This window comes from Eucalyptus grandis, chromosome 5 (assembly GCF_016545825.1).
Source record: "Eucalyptus grandis isolate ANBG69807.140 chromosome 5, ASM1654582v1, whole genome shotgun sequence".
Lineage (NCBI taxonomy): Eukaryota > Viridiplantae > Streptophyta > Magnoliopsida > Myrtales > Myrtaceae > Eucalyptus > Eucalyptus grandis.
In genome coordinates this window covers 11,945,259-11,958,782 of record NC_052616.1, presented here as the reverse complement: position 1 = coordinate 11,958,782, position 13,524 = coordinate 11,945,259, and the positions used below count along the sequence as shown (strand labels likewise).

The 13,524-nt window shown below is 43.0% G+C and overlaps 1 protein-coding gene and 1 pseudogene across 1 annotated transcript; one reads left to right on the top strand and one right to left on the bottom strand.

The window, feature by feature from the left end:
- Positions 1–2,042: 2,042 nt before the first annotated feature.
- Positions 2,043–2,593, top strand: LOC108959487. The gene is made up of 2 exons (XM_018873191.2): positions 2,043–2,231; positions 2,357–2,593. The coding sequence occupies exons 1-2, from the start codon at positions 2,043–2,045 to the stop codon at positions 2,591–2,593; spliced, it is 426 nt and encodes a 141-aa protein (XP_018728736.1).
- A 6,164-nt stretch (positions 2,594–8,757) lies between these two features.
- Positions 8,758–12,443, bottom strand: LOC120293373 (annotated as a pseudogene).
- Positions 12,444–13,524: the final 1,081 nt, after the last annotated feature.

The following is a 13,524-nucleotide window of genomic DNA, read 5'->3' as shown; positions in this document are numbered from 1 at the left end:
TATGCAGCCTCTTTAGCTGGTCCAAAGGCGATGCAGGGCTAACAGCAGATTCAGGCCATCCCCTCCCCCCCCAATGGAGGCTCGACCCCCCGAGACTTCTCCAGTGTTGGTGGTAGATCTTAGTGAGGTTGGATTTGGGTTGAAACAAGTTAAGGGAAATAAGAAGAAACCTCCCCCCTAAGGAGATGTGCTTGGCCCATTCGGTCAGCTCCGGAGACAAAGGGTCATCCCTCAAGCAGACAGCAGCAGCTCTTAAGAGCTTGCCATCAACCTCTACCCAGAGGGCTCAGAGTGGGCTTTGAGCCCTCACCAAGGTGGATGCTCCCGACTTAACAGTGGAGGAAGATCCCATTAGCCCTCCGGATGCAAACCCGGGGAGTGGAGTAGAGTTGAATGGGTTTGCTAACCACCTAGATAGCTCAGATGATGATCTTCTCTCGCCTTGTCTATCATTGAAGGCTCCTCCAATTAGGAGCAACGAGGAGACTACCCAGGATAAGCTCTTGGGGCTCTCCCAGTCCCACCTCCTCCATCGGCTCGTGCGGCTCCCCCTCTAAGTCGTCGCAAGCCGCCAAAAAGGAGGTAACCCTTACTCTCTTCCTCTTTTGTACATATGTATATAAGATGCTGGAATATTAGAGGCCTTGTCAACCCAACTAGGCAAACGGAGGTTCGTAACCTTATTATTTTGAACCACTTGTGCTATATTGGTTTGGTGGAAACTAAAGTGCCACCAGATCGCTTCAACTCCATCTTCGAAGGTCTATTAAGAGATTAGTGTTGGATTGTAAACTACGACTTCTCCCCTAGGGGTAGAATTTGGGTTGGTTGGGACCCCGTGATGGTTAAGTTTGAAGCCTTCTCATCACCAAGCAGGCGGTTCATGGGAACTTTGAGAGCCTGGTCTTTGGGGTGGCTTGCTGTGTATCTTTTATTTACGGAGGCCATTTTTTTTTTTTTTTGCTGAGGAGACCTCTTTGAGAGGATATCATTCTCAGAAGCATCCATCTCCTAGACACTCCTTAGCTTGTCTTAGGGGATTTCAATGCTATTAAGGATCCATCGGACCGTGTCGGTGGCTCTGAAGAATGACTCCCTTGTTTTGATGAGTTTGGATAGTGCTTGGAGCAAGCCAAGCTAGAAGACTTGAGGTTCGTTGGTTTTAGATACACTTGGACTACGTCTTCGGGCCTTCTAGGAAAGCAAGAAAGACTGACAGGGTTTTAGTCAATGCCAAGTGGAGTCTGAATCTCTCTTACTCGGAAGCCTCCTTCCTAGCGCCGAGAATCTCGGATCACTCACCTATGGTGGTGAAGGTGCTTAATCCGACTCATCGGAGGAAGCCCTTCAAGTTTTTCGACTTCTGGATGAAGCACCCGGAGTTCAACGAGATTGTCTCGCAAGTGTGGGATGCACCGAGGGGTGGAGTCTCTATGTATATGCTTGTTTCTAAGCTCAAGACTCTTAAATGTTAGCTCAAACAGCTCGATAGAGATTCATTCTCTCATATCTCCGCCAGAACTCTTGATGCGCGGAAGACGTTGGAATCCACTCAGGCAGACTTGCAGCTAAATCCATTTTCTATTGACCCTGCTGAGGTGGAAAAGAACCAAACACGTATCCTTGTGGAGTTGTGTTCCTCGGATGAGTCATTCTTCAAGCAGAAGTCCAAGGTCAGATGGCTCAGGGAGGGAGACCGTAATACCAAGTTCTTCCACTAATATGTCAACAAAAGACATTTGAGAAATAGAGTCCTTTCCATCCTCGACTCTTTGGGGAACTTGGTGACTGAGCCACAGCTGGTGCAATGGTGATTTGTAGAGTTCTTTGAGGACCTCTTGGCACCGCAAGGGGAGTTCGTTAGACCTTCGCTGGAGGACTTGAAGGAGGTTATCCACCATCCACTCTCGAATGATCAGGCTGCGCTCTTTGCTCGGCTAGTTACAGAGTTGGAGATCCGGGACACTATCTTCTCTTTGCCTAGGGGAAAGGCACCTGGGCCGAATGGTTTCACAGCGGAGTTCTTCAAAGAAAACTAGGACATGGTTGGTCATTTAGTAATGACTGCAGTGATGGATTTTTTCACCTCTGGAAAACTCTTAAGGGAGATTAACAATACCATCTTGGTGAGGGTTCCTAAAGTGCTCAATGCCACTTCTGTGGAGGATTATAGGCCTATCGCCTGCTGCAACACTATTTACAAGTGTATTACAAAGGTGCTAGCTAATCAGGTAGACCTAGCTTTGAAGAGCACGATAGGGCCCTTTTTAGACTACTTTTGTAAAATGCAAGCAGATCAGGGACAATATCTTGCTAGCTCAGGAACTATTCTCTAACTTATATCTTGCTAGCTCAGGAGCTATTCTCTAACTTCAACCTTGAGCCTTATCTCCCTAAATGTGCGAAAAATGTGGACTTCAAGAAAGCCTATAATACTGTGGATTGGGACTTCCTCGAAAGTGTGTTGCTGGCCTTTGGCTTCCCTCAATCTGTGACTCGACTTATTATGACTTGTGTACGTACACCTAAATTTTCAATTGCTTTGAATGGAGAGCTCCACGGGTTCTTTGCGAGCGGTCAAGGTCTCCGCTAAGGTGATCACATCTCTCCTTACCTTTTTACTATGGTTATGGAGGTGCTTTCAGGGATCATTCTTAGGTATTCTTCGAGGCCTAACTTCAAGTTCTTCTGGAGCTGCAAGGCAATTGGTCTTTCACATCTCTTTTTTGCGGATGATGTCTTCTTTTTTTGTGAGGCTCATCTTCCTACAGTGGCTCTCCTTAAGGAATGTCTTCATATCTTTTCCTCTTGGAGTGGCCTTTGTCCTAACCCATGCAAGAGTGATATTTTTTTGGCGGGTGGTGCACCCTCCTTAAGGAATAATACTCTCTTGGAGTTGGGCTTTCGAGAAGGGAGCTTGCCAGTTCAGTACCTGGGGGTTCCTATTATTACTTCGAGGATCAGCAAAGCAGACTGTTGTGCCCTTGTCAACTGTATCAGTACAAGGGTTCAGTCTTGGACCCACCGATTCCTCTATCTTGCTGGTCAGATTCAGCTTATCAGGTTAGTTCTTCATGCTATACAAGCATACTGGGTTAGTGTTTTTGTTTTACCTATAGCTGTGGTGGACCAGATAGAGAAAATTCTCAGATAATTCCTTTGGAAAGATCCGAACCTAGACACGGGTGGTGCTAAGGTAGTCTGGGATGAAGTTTGCCTTCCAAAGGATGAAGGAGGACCAAGTATCAGGACGCTCCGAGATTGCAATAAAGCCGCCATGCTAAAGCATATCTGGCTCTTGTTCTCTGACAATGAAGCATTATAGTGTAGATGGGTCCATTCCACTTTCTTAAAAAACAAGAACTTTTGGGTTGCTAGGAAGTCAACATTTGGATCCTGAGCCTGGAAGAGCTTGTTGAACCTAAGAAGGGATTTCCAGATGGCATTCTACTAGAAAATTGGCGATGGCCAAACAACCTCTCTTTGGTTTGACAATTGGTGTGACATCCAGAATTTTCGGTATGAATTTCAATTGAATTAATTAGGTCATTTCTATGCAATTAGAGTCGGGGATTAAAAAGGAACACAAAATTAAGATGCGAGATGAGCTATTGGATGAGGAGAATATTCAATTGAAGCATTGAATAAAGTAATGGGGGTCAATTTGATTTAATTCAAGAGGAATTAAGGCCCAATTGGAAAGAAAACCTAGCAAATTCGTATGCCCATAGACCCAATATTTTAAATTACCCAAAGTCTTCTAGAAGCGGTATTTTGGGCCTTCAAAAGGTGGGTGGAAGACAGCCCTATGGTGGGCCCCGTTCGAAGACCAAGAGGGGAGAGAAATTGGTTTTCTCTTCTTCCTCTCTCTCCCTTCCGTCGGTGCTTCTTCTTCCCCATTTCTTCTTGATGTGTGAGGAACCAGCAAGCGGAAGACCACCGAAGACCAAGCTGTCGTCGCCGTTTCTCGCCGCTGTCGTTGCCCACCGAAGCCGGGAGCCGTCGCACGCCGTCGCACATCGCCGCTGCCCGCACACCCTCCGCCTTCCTCTCTCCCACGCTCTTTGCTGTTGAATCTTCTTCTTCTTCTTCTTTGGGTTGTCCGAAACCCAGTAGATCTGGGAAGCCGAATGAACAGCCAGCAGCGCCACTCATCACCGTCGCAAGCCGCTGAACCGCGCACCGCCGTTCGCCGTCCCGTGCTCCGCCTGCCTCGACCTTCCCCTCGCTCAGCCTTCCGTTCCAGCAGCTGTTTCAGACACGGTGGAGCTCCGCCGGAGCCGTCCGACCTTCTCTGGCCACCGTGCGCCATCGCCTCGACCCGCCAAAGCTCCCCTCGCCCTCCGCCGGTCTTGCCTCGCCATCTCAGCCCCGAATCCGGCCCCAAACAGCAGCGAACGGAGAGTTGAGGAATGGGTATTGCAACAACTTCGAGGCCCGTTTTGGCCGCCTTCCCGAGCCCGGATGCTCAGCCCGCTTTGGGGAAAGTCGATTCTCGCGTCGAGCCCGTCGTTTTGAGTGAGTTTTACTCACTAACGCCTTCTTAGTGCGCTAATTATACTTAAAGGTTGATTAGTGTTAATTAAGTGTAATTAGGTTGTTAGATTAGATTTGATTAGTGATTATTAGTTAATTGCTTTGCATATTAGTTGTGTGATTAGTGTAATTAGATAGAGAATTGCTTGTAGTATTTATTGAATGCTTCTTGGGATTTTTCCCATCCCTTATCGGGTGTTAATTAAACAAATCAGGCTTATGTGGTATTTTTAGGAATTAAATATTAATTTTCGAAATTAATTATTTAATTATTTATTTCTCGGAAATTCAACTAGGATGGCCAGTGACCGGGATTTTATGTTGATGATCTTGGCGCAATCCGTTTATTTAATTGAGCTTTATATTGTGCTAAATTGAATTTATTGTATTTATTTATTTAATTTTCGAAATTAATTATTTAATTATTTATTTTCCGAAAATTCAACCGGGATGGCCGGTGATCGGAATTTCGTGCTGGTTGTTGTGGAGCAGTCCGTTTATTTATTTGAGCTTTAATTCGTGTCGAATTGATTTAATGGTGCATTTTTAAGTATGTTATTAAATAATGCAATTTTGGCCTTGTGATTGAGAATTGGTCGGATATCGGTTGTTAGTATCGAAAGTGAATTGGTAAATCACCTTGAGGATGCACGTGGCCCAGTGAATTGGAATATCACTTGGGATAGACACGTGGCTCGGTGATTTGATATGTCATCTTGGCGAAAAGGTAGCCTTAGAGAATGCACGTGGCTCGGAGACTCGGTATGTCTTCCTAGAGAATGCACGTGGCTCGGTGACATAGTATGACATCTTGAGAGGGTCGGGTGGGACCGTAAAGCCACTAGTTCTTGAGAGGGTCGGGTGGGACCATAAAGCCACTAGTTCTCGAGAAGGTCGGGTGGGACCGTAAAGCCACTAGTTCTCAAGAGGGTCGGGTGGGACCGTAAAGCCACTAGTTCTTGAGAGGGTCGGGTGGGACCGTAAAGCCACTAAATCTAAGGAATTGCTTGGTGTTGGATGAATGACCTAGAAATGATTCGACTAGGTCGATTGATCGATGATTCGATCTGAGAGTGTCTTGATGTGATTCATTGCCTTGGTTTGATGTTGTGAATTGAATGATTGAAGGGAGATGATCGTGAGTGGTCTTCCTGATGTGAAATCGACTAAGCCGATTAGATCGATGCTTCGATCTGTGATGTGCTTGCTTGTGTGCCTATTTAATCTATACTAATATGCAGGTGGAATCTGAGGCTAAGGTAAGTCTTCTAACTCATGTTGTGCATAGGCAGCCCTAAGGTGTATTAGTTTACTAATCGGGTCTTAGGAGTAGAACTTTTGAGACATGGTCTCGGTGGTTATTGAATAACCATTTCGGGACTGGATGAGGAGCCTAAGGAGCATGAATCTTCGAGGAGGTCCCCGATGAGGAAACCGAAGAGGAGTACGTGGAGGAGGACCCAGTACGACCCGGATGAGGACTAAGATCCCGTCCAGTCTTGTCAGACCTTGTTTGCATGTAAAAAGTTGTAGTTGTGAATTTTTAGTAAGAAAAATGTATGGCCTGCTTTTCTATCACATTGCTTTATTGTCTGGGGAATTATAACTGCTTCCGTTTGTGCATATATAAATGAAAGGGTCGGCGATACATAGTCCTGGTATATCACATTTAAAAATCGACCGAGAGTAAGGGATGTGTGCGTGCCTGAGGGTCGGGGCGTGACAATTGGCACCCTAGAGGGCCCTTGAACCTGATCTTCTCAGATTCTCTTATCTACAGCTCAGGGCTCTTTAGGAAGCCTGTGTTGCTGACCTCTTCTCAGATGCTGGCCAAACTCTCAGGACGGTGCTTCAATCGTGGGGTCATCCTCTCCTGGTCCTAGTGGGTGTCTCGGATCGTTGCTGCTAGTGTGAAAGCTCTTCGGGCCAGTTCACTATGGCAACGGCGTGGAACTTCATCAGGAAGAAGAGAACGCGGGTCAATTGGTACTCTTTCATGTGGGACAACACCATAGTGCCTCGATATCAACTCAATCTTTGGCTCATGGCCAAGCGCAAGCTTCCAACCCAGGAATATGCCCATTGAAAGTTCTACCTATTTGATGGGTAAAGATTTCTACAAATGCATAGCCCGTTTTTCCTTTGGTGCACTTTGTCATATCATTTGGAAAAACAAGAATAACATCATATTTAGAGACCAGCCACTCTCGGTTTTGGCCATGAAGAACCACCTCTTCAAAGTGGTCCAAGACAAAGCTATCACCTTCAGGAACGTCGAAGATAATTTCAGAAACAAAAGGTTGCAGAGAAGTTGGGGCCTAGACCCGATTATTTTCACTGGGACCCATAGGTAGTTCGATCTAACGGTGGCCTCTTCCTCGCATTTGTCATGTTTGGTAGCCGGTTGACCTAGCCGTGCTTCGTTTTGTCTTGGTGTTGTAGTGGTTGTGCCCTGTTTTGGGGCTTTTACATCTCGTTACCCTTCCACTCATTTTGTTCCTACATTTGGAGTGAAAGTTCCTGGTGACAAGATCTTTTGTACATTTGGCCCTTCCTTAATATATATCTTACCTTTTACAAAAAAAAAAAAAAAAAAAAAAAAAACTAACATTCCTTTCTTGTGTCAAAGAAAACCGGTTTTTGATCCCGTTAGTAAAAGATTACTATCTTTTGTGTACATCCTTGCATGCATTGCATGTAGTTTAGCTTTCATTTAAATAAGTGAATATCATGTGCATGTCAAGTATAATGGTTACGTATTAATCATTGTCTATCATTAGTGTTTGGTGATTAAATTAAAATCGAGTGTCATATACTTTGCATGTTAATTGAAAGTCACATGTCATGTTAATATAAACTATTTTTGTGCATCATGTAGTTTAGCTTTTATTTAACTAAGCAAAAATCCTAATAAGAAAAAAAAAGTTGAGCGATTGAGTGATAATTAGATGTCACATTTCAGTTGAACACGTGTTTCTAATTAATATTTGTTGCGGATGCTTGCGTTGCATCGAGGTAAGTATTTACTCCCTCTATTTGCAATTTATCAGTTGCCATGCTTTATTGAGTGTTCAATAATAGTTGTACCTTAAATGTTAGGAGATAGAGTTAAAATCAATTCATACCGCTTGCAAAATATTTTTTGAATAAATGCCAAAATGTATCCAAAAAGCATTAGATTAAATTAGCGTAATCAAGTCCCTAAATTCATTTAATCATTAGCTCGTAGAAGTAAGGTATTTCTCACGATACTTCACTTTGGTATTAAATTGACCCATCATAAATCAATTAATAGCGACTCCTATATAAAAATCATTTGCATATTAATAACTTGAACTCTAAGTCGCAAATTGGTAAGGGTTTGGGAGAGCTTGAGTTAAGTCTAAACTTAATAAACCATCAACCGAGCCATATGTGGTGCACCCGAGGTAACGACACGAAAGTAATGCCACATAGGACGACCGGCGTCCACGTCGAATTTTCCAATGAGACAAATTGCTTATCGCATCTAAGTGATCGATTTTTCAAAATTTTCGCACTTAAGCGAGCAAAAAGAAAATAATGACACTCAAGTGAGCTCCTGCTGTACTTGTCCCCAGCACAAGGTTAACTCTTTTCCTATCTCAGATTTCAACTTAAAAATTAAGAAAATTCTACGGGGAATGGGCTCAAGTAACAACGTGCACAAGTGATTGTATTTCCAAACCACGCAAGGGTATTAAACATGAACGGGTAACGTAAATCTCTCATTACATTCACGTGTTTATGGGTCAAAGACATCATTACATTCACGTGTTTATGGGTCAAAGACATCGTTCATATCCAACCTGGCTGAAAACTTTTAGAATCTCAAGGGTTTTCTGCTGAGTAGCTTAAAGATGATAAGAGTTGGCGCTGGCTTAGCAAGAGCAGAAGTCCCAATGATACCTTGGTGAAAAATGGAGATCAAAAAGCATCAGGAAGAACACTTTTTATTAACCAGAAACTCCAACTTTGGATGGAAACTTTAGAGCGAAAGGTTTTCATGTTAAGCAGGGGTGAAAGACGTGATATTTGTGGTGCGAGTTTAGCAAAGAGTTTTAGACGCCTCGGTGAGAATTGAAGGTTAGTGAACACCGAGAAGTCAACGCCTTGGACTTATTTATTTGGGAAAGGGTGAGGAAATTGATGATGTCGATCACCACTTCATCTTAAGGGAAGTTAAATATCAATGCGAAGGTGGACAAAATGTGTGTAGGAGCCTGTATTCAAGGATCGGAACTCGAAAAACTAACATAGAACCCTCGAATTAAACATTCCAAACACAATTCAATTGCTTCCAAGTTTTGAAAAGATCAAACAATGCGATAATATATGGGTCGGCAGTAAGCTATAGAATAATAACCGAACCTCACGCAGCCTTTTTAAGTGTACCCACTGTTATATTGTCATATTATATCGGCAGGGTCCTCCGGACATTCGCTTATGTTGGTGCCATAATACTGCTCTATGTCTCTAAGAATCTGGATCTCCTTGTCTTTGACAAAATTTACCACAACACCCTGCAAAAGCACATGCGGGTTGGCATTTGTAAATTGCAATGTCGATGAGCGATTTGTCGTTATACCCACGGCAAGAACAAAAAACTGAAAATAGGATTGTCGTTGCCTCCAGTTCAAGGTTCATAATAGTTACCTTCCGCCCAAAACGGCCTACTCGACCGGCCCCATGGACGTACAGCTCTCTGCTGTCGGGAAGATTATAGTTGACAACGAGACAAACCTACAGAGTGTATTGAGAACGATTCAGTCGTCCACTCGCGCAACTAAATGGTCGTGGCGCAACAGGAAAGTAAGAAATTTGGCCTTCCGAAAAAGCAAGCATCCGACCTACGAATGAGTTGATGCACACAGCAGACAAAAACAGTAGAATGTCATCATCTGCATTATTGTGATGTTAATTTTCAGGACTAACCTGCTCAACATCAATCCCTCGAGCCCACACATCGGTGGTGATCATCAACTGAGTCGTCCCAGATCGAAATCCAGCCATTACTGCATCTCTCTCCTTTTGAGGCATGTCCCCGTGCATGAAAGACACAGTGAAGTTAGAATCACACATCTTTTCTGCAAGCCACTCCACTTGCTCGACAAATATAAGGAAGACATGAAGAGGCACAGCACAAAATATAGATCAAAGAGAAATAGAGCAGTAGAGGTCTTCATGATCTCTAAGTCATTGAGATGTTTATGTTCCACCTCAAGTGTGGAACCCAACGGGGTTGGGGTCGTACCTTCTGCTTAGTGTTGCAGAATACAACTCCACAGCACAAAATATAGATAAAAGAGAAATAGAGCAGTAGAGGTCTTCATGATCTCTAAGTCATCGAGATGTTTATGTTATACCTCAAGTGTGGAACCCAACGTGTTTGGGGTCGTACCTTCCGCTTAGTGTTGCAGAATACAACTCCTTGGCTTATGGGGCAGTTGTCGTATAGATCGCACAGAGTGTCAAATTTCCAATCTTCTCTTTCCACTGGCACCATGTACTGGTTGACGCGCTGCAACCATACGAAGTAAAGGAAGGATTGTGTCAGAAGAATCTCAAGATCCCTAGCCGCCATCAAATGCAACTAACCCAATGTAGCTCACCTCCAGCATCAACTCATCACGCTTCACAACAATCCTTATGGGATCGGTCATGAATCTTCCTGTCATCTCTAATATCTCAGTGGGGAAGGTTGCTGAAACTAAGACAACCTGCAGAGAATGCCACTCATGCATTAGCCAGTTGTGAACATGAACGTGTATGAGCGACTCCCTAACAACTGATTTTATTTAGAACAAAGCAAATCATAGCAATGTGAACGAAGCGCACATCATGGGGAGAGAAGCATGTCTCGTCGTAGTAAAGAATCTAATACTCATCAGACAAGACAAGGAGAAAAAGAAAAGAATAAGTGCCCTATTCATAGTAGAACTATGAAGCCAAAAGACAACCGTTTTATCCACCTTGTACATGCTCTAATGTCCGAACCATGTAGATATTAAGGAGGATGAAGGAGGAAAGAAAATTCCAGATCTCTCATCAAATTTTGAAGTTTATAAAAATTAAATGCTCCATCTTGCAGCATGTTGACTAATGCAGAAAGACCTTTTGGAAATTCTAGGAATCAGCTGAGGAGGAGAAGGGATGACTATCTAGATTGATAATGATCGAAAAGTGAAGAGCATTTCTTAGATTGGACTTCAAAAGAAGTAATGGTATTCGGTTTTATTAGGATAATGCAATGGAATTAAGCCAAGGGCTGGGAATACTAGGGACTATTACTGGGGTTATTGCGTAAAAGAAGTCATCTTTACTACTACTACTACTACTACTACTACTACTACTACTACTACTACATTGATTCAACATGAAGGACAGGCAACCTGAAGCTCTGGAGGAAGGAATCTGTAAAGATCATAGATTTGATCCTTGAATCCTCTGCTCAGCATCTCATCAGCTTCGTCCTGGCAAAAATATAGGTAAGTGTATAAAGAGAACTTGTTTTGCAGAAAGCAGAAGGAAACTTAACAGGATCTGAAGTCGAAGGAGGTGATGCAGTGCACTCACAAGGACTAGGAGTTTGATGGCTCTGGTGCGAAGAGTTCTCCTCTTTATCATGTCGAGCACCCTGCCCGGAGTTCCTGACACAACATGAACTCCGTGCTCCAATTTCCGGATATCTTCACCCATGCTCTTGCCTCCAACGCATGCATGGGCTAGCACGTTCCTGTAATAACCAATAGCCAGCACAACTCTCTCCGTCTGACTGCCAAATCCCTCATAGGTGACAAAATCAGCACTTGCACGCTGAACAGAACATGAAGGAAGCAAATTAGCTAAGACAAAATCGATGGCCACAAGGCAGCAACCAAATTCAAATTGCAACTTTCAGAGAGCAAAATAAACAAGGGTAGCTTGAAAATCAACAAAATAAAAGCAACAGAGTCGCGGATACTTAATAATAGGAGCTTGTTGACGAGTGTATCCAGGATATTTGCTACACAAATAAGCAAACCCAGATTGCAGTTTCAATTATACTAATGCTCCTGTTATATAGAATCAATAATGTAAGAATAAAACTATTCGTTTTCCTTGATAATGAAGAAAACCTTTCATGCCTTGCAAGTGCCTAAAATACTCAGTTAAGAGGACCCACTTAAACATTCTGATATAATTTACATATATAACCTGAATAAGTGCATAAACTCAGGCTACGCTTAATTCCAAGAAAGCTTCTCAAAACAAAATTCATGAACAAATTCCATAGACTAAGGCTTGAACTTCTTTCAGGGCCATCCGTGGGGCGATGGTAAAACTAAAAGCCAACATCCCTCTGCCTCAACATCAGAACATCTCAAATTCTTTAGTTAACGAGGCCGAAAATAAAAAATTCTTCCTGTCAGAGCGATCGAATTTCGTTACGCTAGAAATTCGAGAGAGAGGGTTCGCCGATTATTTATTTATTTATTTATTTATTTATTTATTTATTATTAATCCGCGGTGTCATAGTTTGAGCTCTATAATGTTAATAACTCATCTCACCCTCCAAAGCAAAACGCATAACATGCCTAAACCTAATTCCACAAGAAAATCGATAGTAAAAGAAGGGTCTCCGCTCACGAAGAGGATCGCGTACTCTCTTCTGGAGGTGTCCACGATCTGGCAAGACGCGAGGGCAAAGGTGGAGGTCTTGCCCGTGCCGGATTGCGCCTGAGCGACCTCGGACAATGGGGACCACGGCTCGCTGTTGAATAGCCGAGGGCTTGTCGAACCCGTGGCCGTAGATCCCACGGAGGACATCGTCGCTCAGGCCCATGCTGTCGAAGCTCAACACGGCCTCCACGCCTGGCGCCGTCTCGAATGCCGCCGCCGCCGCCGCCGCCGCCGGCGGGCGATCGGATCGCCGGAACTGGCCTTGCCATCAAGGACGTCGCCATTACCGAATCCGAAGAGATGAGGAAAGGGCAAGAGAGCAATCTCGTCTCTCTCCCGAGTTGATAGTGAGCTCGAGAGAAGGAGCCATGCGAACGCGCGTTATATATATACAGGGAAAATTTTCAAATAAGGACAAGGAATGCCCTAATTTTTCAAATAAGGGTCTGATTGGACTTTATGACAAATAAAATCTTGATGACTATCTTAATCTAAGGGCCTCAAGACCAAAATTCCAAATACCAGCTCAAAGTGCTTTTATTTTTCCAAATAAGAATTTGAAGTGAATATTATCTCAAATGTGGACTAAGTGTGTTTATTTTCTCAAATAAGAGTTTAAACTGATGATGTCGGTATGCTTAAGGGCATTTTTGTCCTTTATATTTTCTTGTTTTCTTTCCTTTTTTTCCATTTTCTCTTTTATTCGATAAAGAAAACAAATTAAAAAAAGAATACTAATTTAAAAAAAATTAATAATTGACCCTACAAGAAAAACCCATAGAGAGGGTTGGCTGCTGAAATGTCAAATAAAAATTACATTTTGAACAAATAAAAGCAAAAAAAACGAAAGAAAATGAAAACCAAATCCAAAATCGGTGAGGATAATGATCAGATTGATAAATCAAAGGAAAAGTATAAAAAATTATACTCATCAAGTGAGCTGTTCGTAAAAATCAAAATAAACTTGGATGTGTTTATAGTAATGTGAGTGAAAAATTGAAATGTCGATTTGCGATGACAAATCAGGGCTGAAATTCTGTAATTCCTGCAATCAATGAAGCATAATTTTCTAAAGATCAATAGAGGTTTTCACTATAAAAGGGCTACAGTTCGTGAGAAATGGGGCGGATCCGAAAGCAAATAAAAAATTCGAGAGAAAATACGTGTGAAAAATGGTCTTCATTCATCTTGGGCAAAGAGAAAAGCATTTCCTCTTTTCCCTCTCTGACAAAAAAGAAAAGTCAGCCAAAAGTTTGCAGAGAGGGAGCAGGAAGAGAAGACTTGTGAGGGGACGTGAGAGTGAATAGA

Bases quoted from the DNA above. Each gene is read 5' to 3' on its own strand.
- LOC108959487 (XM_018873191.2), top strand. From the start codon at position 2,043: ATGGTTGGTCATTTAGTAATGACTGCAGTGATGGATTTTTTCACCTCT. The intron at 2,232-2,356 runs GTAGACCTAGCT...TTGCTAGCTCAG, and splicing joins CAAAGGTGCTAGCTAATCAG to GAGCTATTCTCTAACTTCAA.